Source organism: Babylonia areolata, chromosome 8 (assembly GCF_041734735.1).
Source record: "Babylonia areolata isolate BAREFJ2019XMU chromosome 8, ASM4173473v1, whole genome shotgun sequence".
In the NCBI taxonomy this organism is placed as follows: Eukaryota; Metazoa; Mollusca; class Gastropoda; order Neogastropoda; family Buccinidae; genus Babylonia; species Babylonia areolata.
The window spans coordinates 32,456,264-32,483,763 of record NC_134883.1 but is presented as its reverse complement, the minus strand read 5'-3'; the positions used below and the strand labels follow the sequence as shown (position 1 = coordinate 32,483,763).

Here is a 27,500-nt window from a genome sequence, read left to right as displayed (position 1 = left end):
CACTGGCAGGTCTGCACATTTACTGACGTGTGAGATCAGAAAAAAAACTGTCAATCTTTAAACCACCAGGCGCCTCGACCGAGATTCGACCCCAGGGTCATCAGACTGAAAGTTCATCGCTGTAACCACTCGGTCGGCTGTTGTGCCCGAACAATGCTTTCCGTACAACACAAAAACCTTCCGACCAGGACCAGTGCGGACATCTCACCCAGAAGAACAGCCAGGACCCTCACCTTTCCTAAGACAGCCAGGACTCTGGTTTCGGAACGCCAGTAGAACAGCCAGGACCTCAGCCTTCCTATGACAGCCCGGACTGTCCTCTCGGAAAGCCAGAAGAACGTCCAGGACCCATCTACACACAGCCATCACTCTTCTCTCGTAACGCCAGAAGAACAGCAAGGATATCACCCTTCCTAGGACAGCCAGGGCTCTCTTCTCAAAAAGCCAGAAGAATATCCAGTACTTTCGTCCAGCTACACACAGTCAGGACTGTCTCCTCTCGGAACGCCAGAAGAACGCCCAGGACCCTCACCCATATACAGACAGCCGGGACTCTCCTCTGGGAACGCCAGAAGAATATCTAGGACCCTCACCCATCTACACAGACAGGACTGCCCTCTCTGAACTCCAGAAGAACAGCGAGGATCTCACCCCACTATAGACAGCCTGATCTCCCCTTGAAACGCCAGAAGGACCCCCCCCACCCGGACAGACACTCGGGACAGCACCCTCTCGAACAACAAAACCTTCACAACATCACGACCCCAGCACTGAACAACTAAAGGCTCCACCCGATAGGTCGTTAAGCTCAAGTCTACCATGGCCAACCCCACTAGATGAACTGTCAGAACCGTAGGTTCGAACCCCACACGGGTATGTCACCATGAGAGTTTCCGGCCCTTGACCGACTTCCACCCACAGTTGGGTGTGTTGGCTGTTTGCCCGGATCAAAGCTGAGATCACAGTCATGCTCGAGTGTCATCCACATCACGGACCTGTCTGTGTGAGTGTTGCTCAAAGTTGTAAACCAGCGCTGCAGGTGTCCGTGTCTCTCGTGCCCTGAATATTGACAATCACGGAACTAAGTTCCGGAGGTTAAGTATCCGGGTCATGTATCAGTGTGTCAAATGTGAATCAAAACTTCGATGGACAAACGAAACGTGCTCGCTCTCTCTCTCTCTCTCTCTCTCTCTCTCTCTCACACACACACACACACACACACACACACACACACACACACACACACACACACACAAACAACACAACACAACACACACGGGAAAAAACACCATCAAGGAAACCCCAAACCATCACAAAACAATTATCCACACTGGATTTTCTGAAAGACAATACAAACAGGCAAGAGATCCAACAATCAAACGCAGCACCAACAAAGCACGCACAACATCCACAAAACAACACGCTACAGAAGACAAAAACTAACACCCCAACCAACCAAACTAGTCATTCAAACCAATCCCCCAATAAGGAGGCTCCAAAATATACCCTCATCTATAGGAAGAAGCAACAGCTATACACACCACAGAAGACAATATATAGAAAGAAAAATAAAATAAAAACATTCAAACCAATCCCCCCAAAGACAGGGGGTCCAAATCAGATCCATCCCAAGGAAGCAAAGGCCCACACATCACATACAACCATCAATAAATACAAAGATAAATTAAAGAAAAACAAACAAACAAATAAATAAATTAATCAATCTATCAATAAACAAATAAGAACTAGACAAAACATGTAACCCATCCCCACAAAAAGAAGTGGGGGGTCCAAAACGGACTCTCACCTCTACGAAGCACAGGAATGCACACCACAGACCCCCCCCCCCCCCCCCCCCCCCCCCCCCCCCCCCCCCCCCCCACACACACACACACACTCCCTCCCCCCCCCCCCCCCAAAAAAAAAAAAAGAAAGAAAAAATACCCCCACCCCATTGCTAAAGAAAAGTACACATAAAATTATATATAAAACGTGGGGGTCAAAACAGATTCCGACCTCTACGAAGCACAGGTCTACACACCACAGACGCCCCCCGCCCACCCCTTCCCCTTATCCCTACCCCGCCCCCAAAAAATAAAGAAGAAAGAAAGAAAGGAAAAAAAAAAGAAACACAAAACATCCCCACCCCATCACTATTAAAAAAGAAAGAAAGAAAGAAAGAAACGTGGGGGTCCGAAACAGACTCTCACCTCTACAAAGCACAGGACTGCACACCACACACGCCCCCCTAACACCTCCCCTACCCACTCAAAAAAAAAAAAAAAAAAAAAAAAGGGAGAAGAAAGAAGAAAAGAAAGAAAGATCCCCACCCTATCACTATAGAACAAAATTTTAAACACACACACACACACACACACACGCACACACACACACACACACACGCACACACACACATACAAACACACACGCACGCACGCATTCACACATACACACACACACACACACACACACGCACACACACAGACACACAACAACAACAACAAAACACACACGTGTGGGGGATCCAAAACCCAGACAGACAGAACTCTGACCTCTACGCAGCACGGGGCCGAAGACCTTGTAGTTGGCGCTGGTGGTGCAGTTCCAGCGCTCGAACTTGAACTGCTGCTGGCACTCGTAGATGCCGCGGCGCGCCCCCTGGATGACGCAGAGCAGAGACTCCGGGTTCTTGCGGCACACCTCCTGCTGGGCCAGCACCAGGCCCGGCACACTGCTGCACGTGCTGGTGTCGTGCACTGTCCCTGCCAGGGAGGCCACGCCCAGCTGCCTGTAAAATGGGGGCGTGGGGGGTTTGGGGGGGTGGGTGGGTGGGGGGGAACAGGACATGAGTGTGTCAGTCATGGTGATGACATTGATTGATGATGATGATGATGATGATGATGACTGCAATGGGGAAACAGGAAAGGGTGCGTCGGTCATGATACTAGTATTGATGATGATGGTGATGATGATGATGATGATGATGGTAATAGGAGGAGGAGGTTGATGATGATGATGATGATGACTGCAATCGGGGATAGGGCAGGGGTGTGTCAGTCATGATTATGACATTAATGATGATGTGGTTGATGATGATGATGGTAATAGGAGGAGGAGGATGCTGATGATGATGATGATGAGGAGGAGGAGGAGGAGGAGGCTGATGATGCTGATGATAAGGAGGAGGAAGATGCTGATGATGACGATGATGAGGAGGAGGAGGAAGAGGAGGAGGAGGAGGATGCTGAGGATGATGATGATGAGGAGGAGGAGAATGGTGTCGTGCACTGTTCCCGCCAGGGAGGCCACGCCCGGCTGCCTGTAAAATGGGGGGAGAGAAACAGGACAGTGGGTCTGTCAGTCATGGTAATGACACTGATTGATGATGATGATGATGATGATGATGATGATGATGATGATGATGATTGATGATGATGATGATCATGTGGTGTCGTCTCATCATCAGACATGTCTTCATCATTATAATATGATGATGATGATGATAATTTAGAGAATATGCATGTGAGGCTTCTTTCATCTGGAAACAGACAAACGGCGTGTGCGCCTCAGATTATGGATTGGATGATAGAGATGATGATGATGATATGCAATCGGGGATAGGACAGGCTGTGAGGTAGTCATGATTCTTATCAATAATAATGAAGGATGAGAATTTTAAAAACACTGTGTAGAGTTGGTTTGTTTCTGTGCTTGATGTAAAAAACGGAGGTAAGGATGGTTGATGATCGATCCCGATTCATAGTAGTAGGGAAAATCGTTTTGATGACATAGAACAGAGAGGAGGAGGGAATCTGGTCTGATATTATGTGGAGGAGGTTTGTCCGTTGCACACTGTCCGGCCAAGGGGAGGACCGTCGGTTTGGACGGGCCAATAGCCCAGTGCTGAAGCCTAGAGCAGTGCATTTGTCCCAGTTTGAAGGTGACTGCAATCCGAGAGAGGGCAGAGGTGGCAGTCATAGTAATGATATTGATGATGATAATGATGATGACGACGATATTGTGGATGATGATGACGACGACGACGACGACGACGACGATGGTGATGATGATGATGACGATGACAACAACAATATACGAGTAAATGAATTCATGAATATAAAACAGATTCATCATCATCACAATCATTATCATCATCGTCGTCGTCGTCATCATCATCAGCAATATCATTATCATAATAATCATAATGATGATGATGAAAATAAATATTTAGCACGCCAACTCCTCATGCAGTGGGCTTCTTGCACCTTCCATGAATCAGTACACACACGCGCGCGCGCGCTGCGCACACACGCAATATAGATAGATGAGATAGATGGATAGATAGGACAGGCATAGATAGATAGATAGATGAGAGAGATAGGACAGGCATCGTGAGGGTGATGCCCGATTCCTTCATCAAATAATCAACTGAAGGCAAGAGAACTTTTTAAAAACACCTTCGTTCGTTATCGAGTTCGGTTTGTCTTCTCTGTGGCTTTGTGTAACAAAAATCGGAGTCAACGGTGGTTAAATATAAACGATCCCGATTCACTCATGTATGTATGATAGTCGTTTTCGACTATGACCATCAGAACAGCAGAGGAGGTCACTGCTGTTCCGACTATCTGGTCTAGAATTTTATTATAGTGGAGAGTGTCTTGTCCAAGTTACATCCCCACTCTCTCGGCCAAGAGGGTTTTAGGACTGTCGGTGTTGGAATGGTTCCCAAGGGCCAACTAGCCCCCAAGGCTGCAGCACAAAGAGCCAGTGCAGTTTTGCCTCCCAGTTTGAGAGTCATTGTCCTTCACAAAAGACTAAGCTGTAAATGATTTTTCCAGTGCATTGGAAAAACCATTGATAATACAGCTCTCACTCTGCTGTTAGCCCAACTGTAAATAATAAGAAAGACTGAGAAAGAGGGAGAGACGGTGAAGTAACGAAGAAAAACAGAGGTAGACAGGTCAAGGATGAGCAAAACTGTAGAAATCTAGTATGCCACGGGAAAGGGAGAGACAGACAGAGATAGAGACAGACCATACAGAGACAGAAACAGAGAGACAGTACAAAACAGAGACAATAAAAATAAGATCAAAGAGCAACACAGACGGGACATGGAAAGTAAGATTAAAATCTCTCTTCCTCCTTCCCCTGAAATCAACGTGTGTGGCCGCTGGTTGTGTTGGGAAGGGTCTGGACAGATGTGGTGTGGTATAAAACACACTCTGATGGCTATCTGGGAGCAACATAAAACTGACCGGACCTGGGCAACTGACTGATGAGGAAGCAGATAACTGGAGTCCATCCACCATCATCCGATCAGATACTTTTAGATTCGTGGTCAAGGCAGAGAGCCCCCCCCCCCCAGCCCCCCAATTCCCATCCCCGAAACAACGAAACCTTCACAACACAAAGATGCCAACACTGAAAAGCTTTACCCGAGGGGCGCAAGCCAAAAGGTCATTAAATTCAGCTCTACCGCAGAGATCTCGCGAGACAAGTGACAAAAACGAGAGGACACTCTCCTGCCCCGCCTTCGCCTTCAAAGATGACTTTCACTTTTATTAAAAGCGTCGACCTTTGTACAAAAGCTGGCTTTCTTTTTCGTAGATTGTCAACCCAGCACAAACACTGGGTTTTTAGTTGGTCGTCGATCGAGTATCCGAGAGACTTTTTTTAACAGGTCAACCGAGTACCATCGTTCATGGCAGAAAAAAAAGCCATTGTTTTCGGATAAATTACGTTTCATTCCCAAAAGACGTCAATAAATGAGGCAAAAACTGGTATTAACGTGTGGTTTCTTTTTATATGCAATAAATTTCAGGTAAACAAAGCTGAAAGTACTTTCTTTCTCTTTTTACCCCTCTTGATTTGAAGGAATTTCCATTTGTATTTGTATAACTCTTTTTGTCACAACAGATTTCTCTGTGTGAAATTCTACCCAGAGAGAGCGAGTCGCTACACCGACAGCACCACCCTTTTTTTGTATTTTTTGTGCCTGCAATTTTATTTGTTTTCCTATCGAAGAAGATTTTTCTACAGAAGTTTGCCAGGGACAACCCTATTGGTGCCGTGGATTCTTTTACGTGCGCTGCATGCATGCTGCACACACGGGACCTCGGTTTATAGTCTCATCCGAATGACCTCGGTTTATAGTTTCACTCGCTCACTGTAACATTACTAACATCAACAGAATTTTGCACAATTCACACATGTCACTATGGACAAACTGCATCATTAACACACAAAACTATTGCAATGTACTTCAGTGACCATCAACTTGCAAGGGTATTTCTATTTTATAATACATAAAGAAGAAAAGGAAAGAAAAAAAAACGGCGAGAAAAAAATTGAATTCAACTGACTATCCGACAGAAAAAATCCCTGACACGTATCAAAAACATTCGACATCTATACACTTAAGAAAAGTGTGTAATTAATGTCTTGTAAGAAATGCTGAATGTACCTATTCTGAGATCGAAAGCTATTAAGATTCAGAGACTGTTAAATACTTTATGATACAATGTCTAACAGTAAATGGGAGTTCACTTCCGTGTATCTAATTACCAGACTACATTACAAAGTTGCCACGGTCTGCAGTCAAAGGTGTTCTGTAAAACAGGTCAACTTCACTCCCACTTTATGATTAATTAACACTCCAAACCTATTTATATACTCAAAGATCTGAAAATAAGATCAACCAGTTTTGTTCCTGTCATCATCACGTATAAAGCAGGACGTGCCATCCTATCATTACCTCCACCAATCATGAGACTTGATGTCCAAATCTCTAAGAAATAAAAGCTAACTGATTATAGATATCGAGTATCATTCTCACAACTGTTGCACTTCAAACATAATTCTATCGTGATAAATGACTGGTTTTGAGCGAAAGTTTTTATGCTTTACATTTCATATTCGAATATGATGACGATACAATTATAATTGTATTTTCATAAAACTTTTTATTCCGGCCTAAACATATTTTCACAGATTATATCAAACTCTCTTCACTTTAAAGCTATAACCCCAGCACAATGAACTCAAATCCAAGATGAACATATCGCTTTCAACATTCTACGGATAACTCTCAAAATGCTCATGATTCAAGTGAACACATGTGACTATTTTTTTTTGGGGGGGAAAATTGGTCTTATCCCTTTTTCTTTTCAGTAGGTTGTGTGGTTCCCCCGAGGAAAGAGAAAGAGAGGCCGACCGAGAAGCACGTGGAGAAAAGACCGCCAGGTAAGACACCAAGAAGATCACCTTTCCTGGAGCAAGACAGAGGCCCAGACACAGGGTAGTGAACTATGTGGGTCTCCTGTTCACGGCTTACACCCCAGAAGGGGTTAACTCACTCCATACGAACGGCGAAAGAGACGACGTTAACAGCGTTTCACCCCAATTACCATCATCAAATATTGCAAGCGGAAGGCTCTTATACTGAAGACGTGAATGTTGACAAAGAATACCACAATTCTGACGACGGAAGCTAAAGGTTGGGTCATTCAGACACCCACTGGACATCCGAGGGGTCTGTGTAGAGGAGAAAAGAGGACTGGCCCTACTGAGTGAGTTAAAGGCCCAAGGAAGTGTGTGGTTCTGCATCATTCGTGACCATGAGTTCAGGCCCGAAAAACTGGTTCAAACACGACATACACAACATCACACAATGACAACAGATCCTAACACGTCTTTACCAGACACCTAGGAGACTGTGCTGGTTGTTGAACAACAGAACGAAAGGAAAGCCAGCTCCGCAACTTTGCTTCCAAGACCTAAGCATCCATCCAAAGGACCAATGCCAGCTGGTTTTCTTTCTCGGGTCGCAACTTTGACGAAGAACATCTTTCGAGTGTTGTAAAACCACTTATCGGCTTTAATAAATAACAGCGGTAAATCGTACACTGCGTCAAAGGAAAGGAGGGAGAGAAGGTTGGTGTGGAGGCAGAAATCCACGGACATGGAGATCACCCCTCGCCACACACACACACACACACACACACACACACACACACACACATCCCCCACCCCTCCCCCCCTCCCGAGCACCTTAATATCAGCTCTCTTTAACTCAATGGACACAGAACAAAGGAACTGGCCAACACATTATGAAGAAGCAGTGGATTTACAGCCTCCAATCCACAGGTCCACCGCCTGTCTGATCTCCCCGACAATCCACCTCTCACTTATCTACCTCCACGACCCCCTCTTGATAAAGACCCCAGGTGACTCCGATGCCCCGGTGACAACAACTCAAACAATCTCCTTTTGTGTGTGGACACACCTCTTCACGTTGCCGTTCAGACCTGAAGATGAGGGGGGCGGGGAGGGTGGGGGTTGAGGGGTGGGGGCGGGGGGGTCGGACTGGTACAGTTGAGCGGCGGTTAGAGACATTAGCTGACGATATGATTATTGTGTTTTCAAATCCGCACTGGTGTCCACTGTGGGGCAGGCTTAATTGATACCCAAAACAAGGCAAATGGCTCCATAGGCCGCAGTCATGACAGAGCAGCCGAAAGTATGATTATATGTATGATATGGTATGGATACTTATATAGCGCCTATCCTCGGTCGGGGACCAAGCTCGAAGCGCTTTACAAACACGGAGTCATTTGCACAACAGGCTGCCTACCAGGGTAGAGCCGACTGACGGCTGCCATTTGGGCGCTCATCATTCGTTTACTGTGTCATTCAATCAGGTTTCAGTCACGCACACATATGCTCATACAGACAGGCAAGAATATCCCTTCTTATCTCTAACCGGTCCTCAAAACTCGGATAAAATGTAGTAATGACCGTGTATCACGCCCGACCCCACTCGCTGAACTGGATTTCAAGTGTTCCCTCCCCTCCGTTACAACGTCAAATCCTATTATCACACGAAATGGCGAACGTTGTACTGCGAGACGCCTAAGGAGAAATGTACTGAAGCGAAATTGTGTTTTTCAATGACAGAACATACCCTCTTGATAACTAGGTTGATGAAGATTTGTACAGGAGGTTCAGAGGGGTTTTGTGTGTGTGTGTGTGTGTGTGTGTGTGTGTGTGTGTGTGTGTGTGTGTGTTTTGTTTTTTTGTTGTTGTTTTTTTACATCATTGAGGTAGCTGACGAAGTGACATCAGTACATCATTGAGGGAAATGTCCTCGTGACGTCAGCAAATCACTGAGGTAAATGACCAAGTGACGTCAGCACACATTGAGGTAAATGACCACGTGACATCAGCACATCATTGAGGGTAAATGACCGCATGACATCAGCACATCATTGAGGTAAATGACCACGTGACATCAGCACATCATTGAGGTAAATGACCACGTGACATCAGCACATCACTGAGGCAAATGACCACGTGACATCAGCACATCACTGAGGCAAATGACCAAGTGACGTCAGCAAACCATTGAGGTAAAATGACCACGTGACATCAGCACATCACTGAGGTAAACAACCCGAGCACCAGATTCCCTTGCAAAATCAAAGGACCGAAAAGGAAGCGCTGACCACGCATTTTCTCTCTCACAGAAACCGTGGGAACTCCATCTGGGAAACTGAAGAAGCATACTGGAAAGAGCTTGGCAGTAAACAGTTACAGTGGGAATGGCGAGGAGGACGGGGGGGGGGGGGGGGGGGCGGGGGGGGGGGGGGGGGGGTTGGGGGGGGGGGATGGGGGGGGGGGGGGGGGGTGCGGATGCTTTCCACCTGCAAGATGACAGCAGGGAGATGGGGAGAACGTCAGAGCACGTAACAGTTCACGTGCAGCAGATAAGTCACGTGCCGACACGCCCACCGCCACCACCACCACCAGTGCCAGAGAGCGGGTTGTAAAACACGGCATCGGCATCAATGAGTGGGGAAGTTTTGATTCTCTCTGTCTCTTTCTGTCTCTGTCTCTCTGTCTGTCTCTGTCTGTCTCTGTCTGTCTGTCTGTCTGTCTCTCTCTCTCTCTGTATGTCTGTCACGTAAGGTCTGTCTTTCTCTGTCTCTGTCTCTTTCTCTCTCCCTCTCTGCCTGCCTGTCTGTCTGTCTGTTTTTTCTTCTCTCTCTCAAAATTGTATTATCCTAATTTCTATAGTTTAACTGTGTTAACAGTTGAATGCTTATTGCCAGTTACGGTGATACCTACGTATTACCTTGCTATCGCCTCTCATTCATATGAGGCTGTGGCCTTCAATGAATAAATCACCAGAGTCTGCGTCTCTCTCTCTCCCTCCCTCCCATTCTGTCTGTCTGTCTGTCTGTCTCTGTCTCTCTCTCACTCACACACACACACTCTCTCTCTCTCTCTTAGACAGTGATGCTCCCCCAAAAAAACATGTTTCTACGCACGCTCATTGTCTTTCTCCCATCAATTACGTGTCTGCAGTGTGGGGGGGCTGTGCTGCAGACATTCACGAGAAGCCAAATTCCCACCACAATGAAACAGATGTAACAATTTGAACCGTTCCATCATTGTCAGACTCAGAAAAACAAGTCAGGTTTTAATAATAATAATAATGACGATGATGATGATGATGATTAGTATTGTTGTTGTTGTTGTCGTCGTTAATTATTGTTAATTATTGTTGATTATTATATTTTGTATATTATCATCATCATCATCATTATTCAAATTATCATTATTATTATCAGAAGTAGTAGTACTATCATTATTATTTGTATCATTATTTTATCGCGCTAAATCTTGTGCAGAGACAAATCAAAGCGCTTTCACACCAGTCAGTCACACGCATGCATAACCCTAAACTGAAAAAGATAACAAACAAACGAAAAGAAAAAACAACAAACATCGTACCGCGACAAAAATATAATTGAACAGAGCGTTGCTCATGTATAAAGTGCAAAATAACTTGGTTTCTACTGTGTCTATGTTTGTGTATGATTTTCGATTTATGTTTGTACCTTTTTATGTTCTATCCTTCCCCCCCCCCCCCCCACCCCCCACCCTACACACACACACACGCCCCAGTATTCCTTGTGAGCCCGGTACACTTGTTAATAAAGACATATTCTATTCTATTCTAATAACACACACATGCACACACACACAGAGACATATATATATATATATATATATATATATATATATATATATAACCTGCTTATCCGTGCGCTCGAATAAATGCATTCAAATCTAGTTTTACGTTTTCAGGTGCATCCCTGTGGAACTCCCTTACTGTTTTACGTAACAAACGTGTTCTTCTCTACCTGTTATCAAATCAAATTTGCAGCAAAACAAAACAAACAAACAAAAAATGAACCCATTTTCAATACATCCAGTTATAGCTAACCCAGGTCCAGAAACATCTATGAGCTCTGACGAATGGAGCATGTATGTCTTACTTACTGGCAACCATCGGTTGCTATTGCTGGTTTTTGACTCACTTGTGTAAACAAAGTGAGTCTATGTTTTAACCCGGTGTTCGGTTGTCTCTGTGTGTGTGTGTGTGTGTGTGTGTGTGTGTGTGTCTGTGTGTCCGTGGTAAATTTTAACATTGACATTTTCTCTGCAAATACTTTGTCAGTCGACACCAAATTAGGCATAAAAATAGGAAAAATTCAGTTCTTTTTAGTCATCTTGTTTAAAACAATATTGCACCTCTGGGATGGGCACAAAAAAATAAAAAAATGAAGCCTAATAATATGCAAATTGCATTTACTGTTATATTTATATTTTTTGTATTCTCTAAACTTGGCACTTTGATCTGATATTCGACCCTACAACAAGAGCAGTCATAATTATCATTTTTTGTTCAAACAGGAACTTCTTTTGCTAAGCATGGAAGTTTTATTTATTTTGCAAACGTTTTGATGTAGATAGTAAAAAAGGGAAATTACTCTAATTAATGCTAGGGGACTTAATTTGCTTTAAACTGATCTTTCTCATCTTAAACATTACATTTTGAAACAAGAGGCAAGGCCTTCAAGACACACTTGTGATGCACTTTTTTTTTTTTAAAATCCAAGCTTTATATTTCAAAATGTAATGTTTAAGATGAGAAAGATCAGTTTAAAGCAAACTAAGTCCCCCAGCAGAGTAATTTCCCTTGTTTTACTGTCTGCACCAAAACGTTTGCAATAAACAAAACTTCCATGCTTAGCAAAAGAAGTTCCTGTTGGAACAAAAAATGATAATAATGACAGATCTTTTGTTGGGTCGAATATCAGATCAAAGTGCCAATTTAGAGAATATAAAAAATATAAATATAACAGTAAATGCATTATACTCAATACATAAAAAGCTTGGATTTTTTTTTTTTTTAAAGTGTATCAGAAGTAAGTCTTGAAGGCCTTGCCTCTCTTGTTGTTGTTGTCGTTATCAAAGAAGAACAACACACACACACACACACACGATTTCAAAGATGTGGATGTCAAATACGAAAGAATGATATATAAAGAAATAAAATCAGAAAAAGAAATGTGGGCATGAAGGGGTGGACGAAAAGGAAGGAAGGAAAGAAAAAGTATAGCAGGAAAAAAAAATACACGAATGAACAAATGAAGAAGAAGAAAAAACGAACGAATGAATAGATAAAGGAAAGACTGAATGAATAAAAACAAATGAATGAATGATCGAACGACTGAACGAATGGACAAATGAACGAACAAATGAATGGACATACGAATGAATAAGTTCAGTTCATTTACTCAAGGAGGCGTCACTGCGTTCGAACAAATCTGTCTGTCATTGTTGATAATTTCCAGTCTGAATCCGTTAAAATCGAACATGGAGTCCCACAGGGATCTGTTTCAGGCCCAATGCTCTTCACACTGTACACGGCTCCTCTTGCTGAAATTGCCAACCGCCATAATGGCAGTCATCACTCATGTTGATGACACTCAACTCCAGAAGAGTAATACCCCCGATAAACTGTCGTCGCTTTTGCAAGAAACATCCAACTGCTTTATGGGCATTAAAAACTGAATTACTCTAAACAAGTTACAATTGAACGCGAACAAAACTGAAGTAATGATCATAGGAACTAAACAAAAACTGTCTTCCATCACGACTGACACAATCAAACTTGGCAGATCAGTCAGGAACTTCGGCGTTGTCCTTGACAACACACTGTCCATGCAAAACTTTATCAGTCAGACATGTCAATCCTGCTACTGTCAATTGCGGCGCTTCAGTTCCATCCGGAAATATCTGTCCATTGACGCAACATCTAGACTTGTTTCTCTCATTCTCTCTCGCCTTGACTACTGTAACTCTCTACTGTCTGGTTTTCCTGCTTCACCCGTTCAGTCCCTTCAGCGCATACAAAACTGCTGCCCGACTCGCCCTCAGAAAGAAAAGATCTGAGCACATCACTCCTCTTTTGCAACATCTCCACTGGCTCCCTGTCTCACACAGAATAAAGTACAAGATCAGCACTCTATGTCATAAATGTATTCACAAATCGGCCCCTTCCTATCTCTGTGGCTGCCTTCACCTATACACTCCATCTCGCTCACTACGATCGGCTTCGGATCCACTCTGTTTACGCATACCCAGATTCAAACGCTCCACTGTTGGCCGCCGTTCTTTCTCTGTCTCTGGACCTTGCAATTGGAGTGAACTTCCTCTTTCGCTTCGTCAAGTCTCCACACTCAGCTCTTTCAAGTCTGGCCTTAAAACCCACCTCTTCCCAAAACAGCCTCCCTTCACTGCCTCTCCTTTGTCTTCAGTTTCTCCAGTTTTAGAGTTATGCATGCGTGTGAATGACTGGTGCGAAAGCGCTTTGATTTGTCTCTGCACAAGATTCAGCGCTATAATTATAAATATCATTATTATTATTATTATTAAATCCATATACGCTACACCACATCTGGGAAGCATGAATAAATGAATGATAAAAAAAAATATGAAGAAAGGAAGGAAGCAAAGAAGGAAGGGGGGGGGGGGAGTTTTCGGCAGAGAAAGCCGGACAGATAACTGCAGATTCTAAGATTCACAGAAGCATGGACATATAGTGACAGGCTGAGACAGGGACACTCACAGTACACTTCTTCCCCCAACCAGACGATAACACCCATGACGTGGTCATGAATTTGCCATCAATCATTGCCAAATCAAAGGGCGTCGGTGCTGTGAGACAGGGGAGAGGGTGAATGGGATTGAGTGAGTGAGAAAGTGAGTGAGTGTGAGTGAGTGAGAGTGAGTGAATGAATGAATGAGTGAGTGAGAGTGAGTGAATGGGTGAGTGAGAAAGTGAGAGAGTGAGTGAATGAATGAGTGAGTGAGAGTGAGTGAATGAGTGAGTGAGAAAGTGAGTGAGTGAGAAAGCGAGTGAGTGAGTGAGAGTGCGTGAGTGAATGCGTGAGTGAGTGAGTGAGTGAGAAAGTGAGTCAGTGAGTGAGAAAGTGAGTCAGTGAGTGAGAAAGTGAGTCAGTGAGTGAATGCGTGAGTGAGAAAGCGAGTGAGTGAGTGAGAAAGTGAGTGAGGGAGTGAGTGAAAATGTGAGTGAGTGAGTGAAAATGTGAGTGAATGAGTGAGAAAGTGAGACAGCGAGTGAGTGAGAGAGAGAATGAGTGAAGGTGATTCTGAGAGAGAAAGAGTGAGAGTGCGAGAGAGGGTGATTGAGAGAGAGAGGGAGAGAGAAGGAGAGGGAGAGAGAGTGAGAGCGAACGAACGGAACGAACGACAGTGAGTGTGAGTGGGTGAAAATGAGAAAGATGGAGAGAGAGAGAGAGAGAGAGAGAGAGAGAGAGAGAGAGAGAGAGAGAGAGAACAGATGGGGCTGGAGAGACAGAAAGACAGAGAGACTGACAGAATAACATTGTGAAAGACAGAGTGTGGCTGAGAGAAAGGAGCCAGAAAGAGACAGATACGAAGAGGTAGGATGAATGCAAGTCGATTCAAACAGGTAAGAGATATGAGAGAGACAGAGAGAGAGGGGGGGAGGAGAGACTGGGTGGAGTCAAAGACGGAAAGAGAGAGAGAGATAAGAGAGACAGAGAAAGAGAGACTGGGGAGAGACAAAGAGGGAAAGAGAGAGAGAGGGACAGCCTGAGAAAGACAGACAGACAGACAGACAGATAGAAGGCGGCGGAGAGAGAGAGAGATTGAATGAGAGAGAGAGCGAGAGCGAGACAGAGAGTGAGAGAGAGTGTGTGCGGGAAAAAAAGAGAAAGACAGACAGACAGACAGACAGACAGAGGCAGAGACAGACAGAGGCAGAGACAGACAGAGAGGGATAGGAAAGAACACGCAGAGACCGAAGGAGCAGAGAGGAGGAATAGGACGCGGAAAGGGGAGGATGGGGATGGGGTGCGGGGTAGGGGGCGGGGTTGGAGAGAAAGAGAGAGAGAGAGAGAGAGAGAGAGAGAGAGAGAGAGAGAGAGAGAGAGAGAGAGAGAGAGAGAGAGAGAGAGAGAGAGACTTTACATCATGGAACATAAAAAAAGAAATACAGCGATAACCACTTGCTAAATGTCTCGATTAAAAACATGAAACATCCAGGTGAAAGATCTGAAGCCCTCCATCTTCATACTTGCTGATAGCAGGAAATAGCGGCCGAGACTGGCATCAGATATGTCTGCTGCTTGCGGCGAATTGACGATCGCTTCTTCTTGAAAGCATGCAAGTCACTTTCCTTCCCCCCATGAACATTTTCGTTCGCGTCTGGAGAGATGTATCGCTTTCTGATGGCTAACAACTTTTTTTTGGGGGGGAAAAAAACAGCTTGGTAAGGTTTCCTGGGGTTTGGGGGGATGGTTTTGGGGGGGAGGTGGGTGGATCGGGGGTGGGGGGGGGGGGTAGGTTTGCAAAGGTTGTTCAGTTCGCTTCTGTCTCTGTTTCTGAGTATCTGTCTCTCTGTCTCTGTCTCTCTCTCTGTCACACACACACACACACACACACACACACACACACACACACACACAAACACGAAAATACATGCATTCATACACACACATACCACACACACACACACACACACACACACACAGAGAGAGAGAGAGAGAGAGAGAGAGAGAGAGAGAGAGAGAGAGAGGAAAAACAAATAAAACTGCACGCAGGAAAAAAAATATATATATATAAATGGGTGGCGCTCTCAGTGTAGCGACGCGCTCTCCCTGCGGAGAGCAGCCCGAATTTCACACACAGAAATCTGTTGTGACAAAAAACAGAAATACAATACAATATAATACATGCCTACACACACATACACACAGACACACACTCCTGATACTATACATCAATGTAAAAAAATAATTAACTACAAAGATAAACTCTACATTCGAACTCCTAAAATGCACCCTTTTTCATTTATGTGCTGCTATTTATACCCAACAGATCAAACAAACAGAGAGAGAGAGAAGGGGACACAGAGAGAGTGAGAGAGAGAGAGTGAGACATAGAGAGAGAGAGAGAGAGGGTGTGTGCGAGAAAGAGAAAGAGAGACAGACAGACAGACAGACAGACAGAGAAGCAGAGACAGAAAGAACTACAGACAACAGACAGAGATAGAACCCCACTCGTGTGTCGCAGCACTAATTCTACATTCATTTTTTAACTCTCGGAATCTTCATGGTCGTCAATGTTGCGATGGAACTGGTCCTTGGCAACGAACTGGAGGGGACACTGGAGGCGGTCTCTCTGACAGCTGGCGGCGTTCTGGTCTCCCCGAGTCCTGTGGCTGAAACCTCGTCCCCCTCACAGAGCCTGTCTCGCACTGACTGAACGCAGCGTCTTGAGGGCCGTGGACTGACTGAATCCAAGGAATATTTGCTTCAGTGCTGCACTCAAACTTAACACCTTGCTTCGTCTCTTTTGTCTTGAACTACTGTTTTCTCTTCTGCAGTTTCCTTTCAGACGTTAAATCAGAACTCAGAGCAAACACCAGCGCCAGTTAGACAAAATAAATCGGTTTCAGACATTGATTTCCACGCAATATATATATATATATATATATATATATGTGTGTGTGTGTGTGTGTGTGTGTGTGTGTGTGTGTGTGTGTGTGTGTGTGTGTGTGTGTGTGTGTGTGTGTGAGAGAGAGAGAGAGAGAGAGAGACAATGGTTAATGAACACAGAGGCAGCAGAACAAATTATTTTCCTGAACCGTAAGTATGTCAGTCACTTTTCAAGAAGCGTGCCACACATCTTTTGGCTTTTTTTAATACATGGGTGTCAACATGGCCACGCAGAAGAAATGCTCGGTCCAGACACTGATTTCCACGCAATATATGCATTCTTCAACCAGTCAGACAATTGTTAATGAACGCAGAGGCTGCAGAACAGTCTTCAACTACCGATATGTGTGACGGGGCATTAACTCTCTCCATACGAACGGCGAAAGAGGCGACGTTAACAGCGTTTCACCCCAATTACCACCATCAAAATATTGCAAGCGGAAGGCTCTTATACTGAAGAGGTGAATGTTGACAAAGAATACCACAATTCTGACGATGGAAGCTAAAGGTTGGGTCATTGAAACACCCACTGGACATCCGAGGGGTCTGTGTAGAGGAGAAGAGAGGACTGGCCCTACTGAGCGAGTTGAACAAAATCCCTCTTCCTGTTCAACGAAGTCTTTTTATGAACCGTACGTATGTCATCCGCTTCTCAAGAAGCGTGCCACACATCTCTTTTTTTCTTTCTTTATATATATATATATATATATATATATATATATATATATATATAGAGAGAGAGAGAGAGAGAGAGAGAGAGAGACAGAGAGAGAGAGATAGATAGATAGATAGATAGATAGATAGATAGATATAGATATATATATATATGGATGTCACGTTCCTGTAAAGCTGTTGCACTGTGGACTGGTGTCTGAGGCACCCGGGTGAGACAGACCGGCTGTCATCCCATCTGCAGTCTGTGTCAACAAACGGGAGTGTGGACAGAAAGCCCAACAGAAAGGAAAGACACATGTGGAGACTCTTTTCCGTTCTTGAACACGGCAGAGCGATTACTTGTCACCTTTTTTTTCTTCTTCCAAAACGAAGGTCTCGTATCTAAAAGTGTTGGTGTTGTTGTTTCAAACGATTTTTGACTCACTTGTGTAAACAAAGTGAGTCTATGTTTTAACCCGGTGTTCGGTTGTCTGTGTGTGTGTGTGTGTGTGTGTGTGTGTGTGTCTGTGTGTGTGTGTCCGTGGTAAACTTTAACATTGACATTTTCTCTGCACATACTTTGTCAGTTGACACCAAATTAGGCATAAAAATAGGAAAACTTCAGTTCTTTCCAGTCATCTTGTTTAAAACAATATTGCACCTCTGGGATGGGCACCAAAAAAATAAATAAAATGAAGCCTAATTATATGCAAACTACATTTACTGTTATTTTTATATTTTTTTATATTCTCTAAACTTGGCACTTTGATCTGATATTCTGACCCAACAACAAGAGCAGTCATTATTATCATTTTTTGTTCAAACAGGTACTTCTTTTGGTAAGCATGGAAGTTTTATTTATTTTGCAAACGTTTTGGTGCAGATAGTAAAAAAAGGAAATGACTCTGTAATTAATGCTAGGGGACTTAATTTGCTTTAAACTGATCTCTCATCTTAAACATTACATTTTGAAATTATACTCAAGACATAAGAAGCTTGGTCTTTTTTTTAAGTGTATCACAAGTGAGTCTTGAAGGCCTTGCCCCTCTTGTTAAAATGAAGCAGTCAGTGTTTTTGTTGACAACAGGACTGACATGCTATTCGACAAAATTTAAGAATTGAAAAAGTGGGTATCACAGAGAAGGAAGAGTTGTTGTCCAACTGCAGAAAAAGGTTTTGCATTTTGGTACAAAGTCATACTTAGAAGTATTGTTGTTGGGTTGGTTTTTTTGGTTTTTTTTTTTAATGATTTTCAAAATGGAGAAGGCCAGTACTTTTTGTTGAATACCGGACTGACATGTCATTCGACTAAATTAAAGAACTAAAAAGTGGGTATCACGGTCAAGGAAGATTTGGTGTCCAACCGCAGGAAAAGGTTCTGCATTTTGGTACAAAGTCATACTCACAAGGACTTCCTTTATTTTAATGATGGCTGGTTAACCTGGTACATCTATAATTGAGGCAAGCACGTCGGTAGGTTGGGAGGTAGACAATTGGATGAACAGACAGACAGACAGATAGACAGACAGACGAACAGACAGATATGGTCATTCGTGGATGAATAAACAGACAGGCACGGACGCATGCAAATAAAGACAGTTACGCTATTCGATGGACAGACATATACACACAGACCGACAAACAGATTAATAAAGACAGTTACGCTATTCGATGGACAGACATATACACACAGACCGACAAACAGATTAATAAAGACAGTTACGTAATTCGATGGACAGATATATACACACAGACCAACAAACAGATTAATAAAGACAGTTACGTAATTCGATGGACAGATATATATACACACAGACCGACAAACAGATTAATAAAGACAGTTACGCTATTCGATGGACAGACATATACACACAGACCGACAAACAGATTAATAAAGACAGTTACGCTATTCGATGGACAGACATATACACACAGACCGACAAACAGATTAATAAAGACAGTTACGTAATTCGATGGACAGACGGAGGCACACAGACCGACAAACAGATTAATAAAGACAGTTACGTAACTCGATGGACAGATAGATGCACACAGAACAACAAACAGATTAATAAAGACAGTTACGCTATTCGATGGACAGATATATACACACAGACCGACAAACAGATTAATAAAGACAGTTACGTAATTCGATGGACAGATATATACACACAGACCGACAAACAGATTAATAAAGACAGTTACGTAACTCGATGGACAGATAGATGCACACAGAACAACAAACAGATTAATAAAGACAGTTACGCAATTCGATGGACAGATAGATACACACAGACCGACAAACAGACACTACGAATGAACATGACCTCAAAAGGTCTTTTGTCACTGACTTCGAGAAAATGCAAGGACTTTTCAAGAACAAGCATCATGCCATGCAAAACGGATACAAACGAGCGCACGCGATAGCGAATATACACCACGGAGATATACATACGAGGAGAGGGAGAGGGTATTATAGAGAGAGACATTGAGAGACAGACAGAGAGGGGTGGGGGTGTGGGGGGGATAATAATACACAAACATAAATGAACTAGAAACATTCAAGACACCTTTGCACATTGATCCAGTTTTGTACATGGCAACAGGAAAATGAGAAAGCAGTCAAATACAGAGAGAGAGAGAGAGAGAGAGAGAGAGCTAGCCCGTCCAGATTCCAATGAAGCAGACTTTAGTGTTGTAACTTTAAAGCAAAGTCTACAGGGGGACTGAAGCTAACCAACTCCTCACAACCACAACGTTGGGCGTTTGTCTTAAGATCTGCCCGGGTTTACACAAGGATTATCCCCTCTTTTAGGTGCTCTTCCTCACGAACCGCCTTGGAATGCTTTCATGACAGAGTCTTCACTCAGGGGGACAGGGGAGTGCACACGGCCGCCCCCCATCAGCCCTTTGGATGGGGCAGCTGGTGGTGGCGAGGAAGTGGGGGTGGGGGGTGGGGGGGGTGGGGGGTGGGGGTGCAGACCTTGTGAAGCGTGTTGTTGGGGAGTGACTGGGGTGTGAACAAACAGCGCTAAAGGTCAACACCAATGTCCGACCACCCCAGTCTGTCTGCGTTGTGCTGGTGACCGAGGAAAGAAAGTTCCGGAAATGCCCCTCCCCCACCCTCCGCCCCCCACTCTCCCCCCCCCACCCCCCACCCCCACCCCTAAAAAAAAACAAAACAACACACACACACTTTCGGATGAGACGATAATCCGAGGTCCCATGTATAGCAGCATGCACTTAGCGGCGCACGAAAAAGAACCCACGGCAACAGAAAGGTTGTCCCCTGGTAAATTTCTGTGGAAGCATCCACTTTGACAGTAAGCCAAATACAGCTTGCGGACCAGATAGAAAAAGAACCAACAATTTGGAGCCCGAATTTCACACAGAATTTTGTTATGACGAAACGTAATACAAGACTATACAATACAATACAATGTAATGCAACGCAGTGCAGTACAATACAATACAACACAATACAATACGATATGATACAACACAATACAATACAATACAATACGATACAATACGATACAGTACAATACATTACAATACAATACGATACAATACAATACGATACGATACGATACAGTACAATACAATACTATACGATACGATTCGATACAGTACAATACAATACAATATAATACAATACAATACATTTGATACAATACAATACCATATGACACGATACGATACGATACGATACGATACAATACAATACAGCCGGTAATACTGAAGTCCAGATCATCCATTCTCACAGTCCATATCCATAGAGTAGAGGACAGCTGGTGGACCATGGTAAAAAATAAATAAATAAATAAATAAATAAAATAAATGGACGCGATCAGAAAGCTGCCAAGCAGTCGCAGCAAACTGTTCCCTATTTTTCCCCATGGACAGGCACAAAAGTGGAGTGATGACCCAGAGGCAACGCGACCGCCTAGGAAGCGAGAGAATCTGAGCGCGCTGGTTCGAATCACGGCTCAGCTGCCGATATTTTCTCCCCCCCTCCATTAGACCTTGAGTGGTGGTCTGGACACTAGTCATTCGGATGAGATGATAAACCGAGGTCCCGTGTGCAGCACGTAAAATAACCCACGGCAACAAAAGGGTTGTTTCTGGCAAAATTCTGTAGAAAAAATCCACTTCGATAGGAAAAAACAAGTAAAACTACACGCAGGAAAAAAAATGAGTGGCGCTGTAGTGTAGCGACGCGCTCTCCCTGGGGAGAGCAGCCCGAATTTCACACAGAGAAATCTGTTGTGATAAAAAGAAATACACACACAAAAAACAAAAAAATCCCCCCTTCCCGTACCCCGTCCCCCCCACCTCCCCCCTTCCCTGTCTTTCCCCCAGCTCCTATTTCTCTAACGATTCCTCTCAGACAATCATCTTCATCTCAGACACCGCTTGCTGCCCCATTGCAAGGCCCGCTCATGTCCCTGGAATGTCATCGCCCCCTCTTGGATTAAAACCCATGTCTAAACTCTTGAGTGAAACGTCCCGCGAATTTCATAGTGCGCTCTTTTTTTTTTTTTTTGCGGATGCCTCTCTCTCTCTCCGACAGAGAGAAACGTGAAACAAGATTCCAATCTCATCCAGTGTCGTCAGAATGTTAATGTTCCAATCCACTCTACTATCACATGATCCTAATGTGAGTGGCTTCGCGTTCATTGTAATTATGATCTGTTCAAAATAATGTGCTATCTGATCAGTTTTTATGATAGTGCTCTCTCTCTCTCTCTCTCTCTCTATATATATATATCCAAAACGTAAGCTAATTTCATCTGTTTAAACAACTCATGCTGTGTGAAATTACCTGTAAAATACGAAATGTTTTAGAATTTGTAACGATCGCTTCAAAGTTTGTTGTCATTATTTTTTTTGTTTCTTCATTTGTTTTGTTTTTATTTTGTTTGTTTTGTTTTTGTTTTGTTTTGTTTGTTTTCTTTTGTTTTGTTCTGTTTTTTGTTGTTGTTGTTGCTTTTTTGTTTTGTTTGTTGTTGTTGTTAAAAAAAGAAAGAAAGAAAGAAAAAGATGTATATACCACTCTTACACACAGATAGACACAGAAACTGCACGCGAAGAGACCAATATCGTACAAACCAAGACCATCTTCAAAATACTTCTTTCATGCACAGCAATCCAGAAAAGAGCGGTTATAAGAAAGACAAGAGTTGCCGCAATCTGATAAAAACCGACCCGCAGTTTTGTCACACACACACACACACAGATGTGTGTTTGACCGATGCGGGAACACTCGACAACTACCAACTCGTGTTTGTCCTCAGCTTGTCTCAGTTTGAAGGAGGATTACTCCCTCTTCAGCGCTCTCCTTCGCGAGAGACCAGGAATGTCTTTGCGACCAACTCTGACTCAGGGAAAAGAGAAGAGCGCGAACTATCTCCCGTCAGCCCACGCGCGTGCTCGCGACCAGACGATCCTGTGGTTTTGCAAGAATGTCCGGCACTGTGTGTCTGCTTGCGTCAGCTGGGGAAAGTATTTTCAGAGGCAAGAGATGTGAATGTGAACTTCTGGCATTCCTTCTTCGTTTTATGTTCACTGGAAAAGTGTCTGGAATAACCATTTCAGAGCTCTCTCTCTCTCTCTCTCTCTCTCTCTCTCCTTCCTGTGGTGTAGATTACGGCAACCTTGGCATCGAATCAATGTTTTCTTGATTTCATAAATGAAAGAATGCACAGTAGCTTGTTTGTGTGTTGTTGTTTTTGTTGTTCCTCTGTCTTCAGTTTTTAGATCTATTCTGCTGAATAGTTTCCTGCTTTGTTCTCAGTGGGTGTTCAGACCCAGACAGTCTCTGCTTTGGCAGAGCTACACACAACATAAAAATGAATACATTTCTTTTGTCACCTTTCACACTCACAAGCGACGCGCGCATAAACACACGCACGCGCCGCGCACCGAAAACTGCATGGGAAACAATCGACAGCTACTGTGAACCACTGATGATACAATCTTAAACGATATTCGTTGAGAAAAAACAGAAATTTAGCTCCAGTGTGGCAAAAAATCTAACACAGTTTAACACACAGAAAGGAATACGTGCAAACTCACATCCAATCAGACCCATGCAAGCGCCAACGATTACGTGATTTCGAGACCAGATCTTCTCCAAAGGTTATATGTATTATGATAGTCAGTCGTGTTCGACTATGACCATCAGAACAGCAGAGGAGGTAACTGCTGTCCCGACTATCTGGGCTGGAATTTCATTATAGTGGAGAGAGTCTTGCCCAAGTTACATCCCCACTCAATCTCGGCCAAGAGGGTTCCAGGACAGTCGGCGTTGGGATGGTTCCCAAAGGCCAACTAGCCCCCAAGGCTGCCGCACTAAGAGCCAGTGCAATTTTGCCTCCTAGTTTGAGAGTCAAAGTCCTTCACAAAAGACTAAGCTGTAAATGATTTCCTATTGCAATGGAGAAACCGCTGATGATACAGCTCTCACTTTGCTTTTGTTGTGGTGAGAATAGACACGGAAAAGATTAGCGTCAACGCCTAACTGCAGTCCGCTTGCAGTGGTAGGAGAGGAGAGTCTAAAAACAAGCCTGAAGTAACCAGGGGTTTCACAACACCACAACCCAACAGGCAGCGTATATTGTACGCCACTCATGCCCGCTCTGCAGAACTTCTCTCGGGAGTAATCCATGGCTTTCAAAAAACAACAACAACAACAACAAAAGCATGAAAAGTCTTCAAGCAACCAAAGTCATTCTTTTGTTTTTGACTTTGATTAACTGAGGAAAGCGATATGGGAACAACAATCTGGAAAGACGATGAAGGCCCAAAATTCCAGACTGGTTTATTGTAATGCCAACAACATAATATAATCTTTTGTCATTGTTTGCACTGTAATCATGTGTACTGTTGAACAATTAAAGATGATTAAAACCACCATAATTACGGTATGGTCCATTTTGTTCTGTAAACCTTAAAGTACCATACTCACTTTTTTGCCACTACTAAATTCAGTGGCTTGTCCAATAGAATAAGAAGAGGCAAAGTCTTCATGGCTCATGTGTGATAAAAAAAAAAAAGAAACAAAAGAGGGGGGGGGGGGAGAGGACGGGGAGACTGCAAAAGCACTAACGCATGTTCGCGAATATTCACGCATACTGAAGAAAACAGTAAAGACACCAATCAACCAGAAGAAGAAAAAAAATGACAGAAACATGTCATACTGTCAGCAGCGAAATCGGTTCGTTTTGAGGGTGTATTTAAAAAATACATATATATGATAATTATACATATATATATATATATATATATAGAGAGAGAGAGAGAGAGAGAGAGGTTCCGCGACACACACATCTTCACAGCTCCTCCCTCACCTACAGGGTGGTGATTCCTTCATGCACGTCACAGCCGCCTACTACTCCCTCCCTCAACCCCTCCCTCCCACCACCACCACCACCACCTCCCTCCTCCATCACCTCCACCCCCACACGCCCACCACCCCCAGGTGAGGAAGGAAGCTGACGGCCCCGCTATCTGTCTGGTCCCTCATCCTTCATCACCCCCCCGCCCCACGCCCCCACCAAACAGAGGTCACGTCGGATGTCCAGGCACACACACACACACACACACACACACACAACACACACAGCACCCCCTCACCCCACTCCCTCCTCCCACACTCCTTCCCCCACACCCCTACACCCTCACGAGGTCCCCTGAAGCTCAAAGTGGCGGTGCAAACATGGCGGCAAGGACCTGAAGCTCCGTGTTATTGTTTGGCCGGTCCAGATTAAAGGACGTCCACGACGGGAACCTCCCCCCCCTCCCCCACCTCTACCCCCCACCCGCTGCAGCCAAACAGGGTGCTTCCCCGGAACCTGGGGTGGTGGAGGGTAGGGGGTGAGTGAGGCCGGAGGTGGGGGTTGGGGGTGTGGGGAGGGGGTGGGGGTGGGACAGTGGCTGTGTGGGAAAGCAAAGGACCAGGGGGCTTGTTGTTGGGAGTAATCGGTCAAACCGGTGATGGACCTTGTTTTCAAGTGGCTTGAAGTAGGAGGGTGGGTAATTGGGGGGTGGGGGAGGGTTGGGGGGTGGTGGGGGGGTGCAGGGAGCGGGGGGGCGGGGGGGGGGGTACAGAAGGAAAGTGTGACTGGAAAACGATTGGAGGGGGAGATTGATTGCATCGGGGATCAGCTTATTGTTCCCAGGCTCACTGCTTGGTCTTTGGGTACCCCCCCCCCCCCCCCCAAACACACACACATGTGTACACACACACTCACACACACACGCACACACACGCACACGCACGTACACACATACACGTAAACACACACGCACACACTCACAAACACACACACACACACACACACACACACACGAACACACACCTTTCGAACGTCTTATGATCATCACCAGACTCACTGTCAGGTCATTTTCACTGTTGGTGATGGGGAACTGTAAGACACGCGAGTTCTCAACTCAATACATCGTGCTTTAAGACCTGGCCGACTGCCGAGGCCACCCCAGCGTTGGCAGTGTGTCCGACACAAACCAAGTACCATTCAATAGAACATATATACATACATACATATATATATATATAGGTAAGGGACTGGGGGGGAGGGAGGGTTACTACATGACAAAACGAAACAAACACAAAATGATCGAATCCAACCCAATTTAACTCAATCAATATACAGAAAGACAAAAGACAGACACGTGTGTGTGTGTGTGTGTGTGTGTGTGTGTGTGTGTGTGTGTGTGTGTGTGTGTGTGTGTGTGTGCGTGCGTGTGTGTGTGTGTGTGTCTGAGAGAGAGAGAGACAGGAACGAAAACGAAACGAAACGAAATTTATTCAGCTTGGAACAAGGCCCCTCCAGAAGGGGGATACAAAAAAAATGAAACTAATAATGACAGCATGCACTGTTCATATATCTGTTATGTACACACTCATAATATACACACATTCGTACATGCGCATATAAACTCGCATCCACACACTTATATATGCCCATTCGCATATATCTACACATATGAATACCATACATAACATAATTACAAAGTACACTATACTGACACATCTCATCCATATAAAAAAAAAATAATCCGATAAATGAGCAATAGTTAGTAGTTCCGCATTTCTTAACTAAGAATATAATCTCGCCTCTTAAACGCGTTATACAAGTAAATACACAAATTCTTCATGGTGGTTTTGTTGTGAGCTGTCATCGGTAAAGTCAAACGAAACACGTTTGGGTTTGAGTGAAATTTCATGGGAACATACTCCTGACGCAGATCATTAAGAGCAGGGCAGAAGAACACAGTATGTATTTCGTCATCTGTTGCATTTCCACATAACGGGCACATCGATGTATTATCAGACACTATATCATATCGGTGGCGATGTGCTGCTATATCTGATATTTCAAATGTGAACCTCGTCACATAATTCTTTACATGTCTGTCAATATCTAAAGAAAGAGAGGTTGCACATTTATTTGAAGTTTTAACTCTCTCCATACGAACGGCGAAAGAGACGACGTTAACAGCGTTTCACCCCAATTACCACCATCAAAATATTTCAAGCGGAAGGCTCTTATACTGAAGAGGTGATTGCTGACAAAGAATACCACAATTCTGACGACGGAAGCTAAAGGTTGGGTCATTCAGACACCCACTGGACATCCGAGGGGTCTGTGTAGAGGAGAAGAGAGGACTGGCCGCATAACCATTCTGTACCATACAAATTTATCACTTTCTTGAATATGTTCATTCCATTGTTGCCATCTGTTTTCTACAAGTCTTTGACGGAATTCAGCTAAAATTAATTCCACATTTTCCACGCTTTGATTTAGCCACACAAACCCAAATCCATTCTGAAACAGTACCTTACGAATATCTGAGACCCATGTATTTTTACCAAGCGAATCTAATTTTAGCAACATCTTATTATGCTTTAAGCGGTAATCGGTT

General features: G+C 44.1%; 1 protein-coding gene across 1 annotated transcript in view; it reads right to left on the bottom strand.

The window, feature by feature from the left end:
* LOC143285155 (protein Wnt-16-like) overlaps nucleotides 1-27,500 on the bottom strand; it is a 177,112-nt gene that overhangs the window by 101,177 nt on the left and 48,435 nt on the right. The window contains exon 2 of the mRNA XM_076592385.1: nucleotides 2,553-2,788. Coding sequence (XP_076448500.1) covers nucleotides 2,553-2,788 — 236 coding nt within the window. The remainder of the gene's footprint in view (nucleotides 1-2,552; nucleotides 2,789-27,500) is intronic.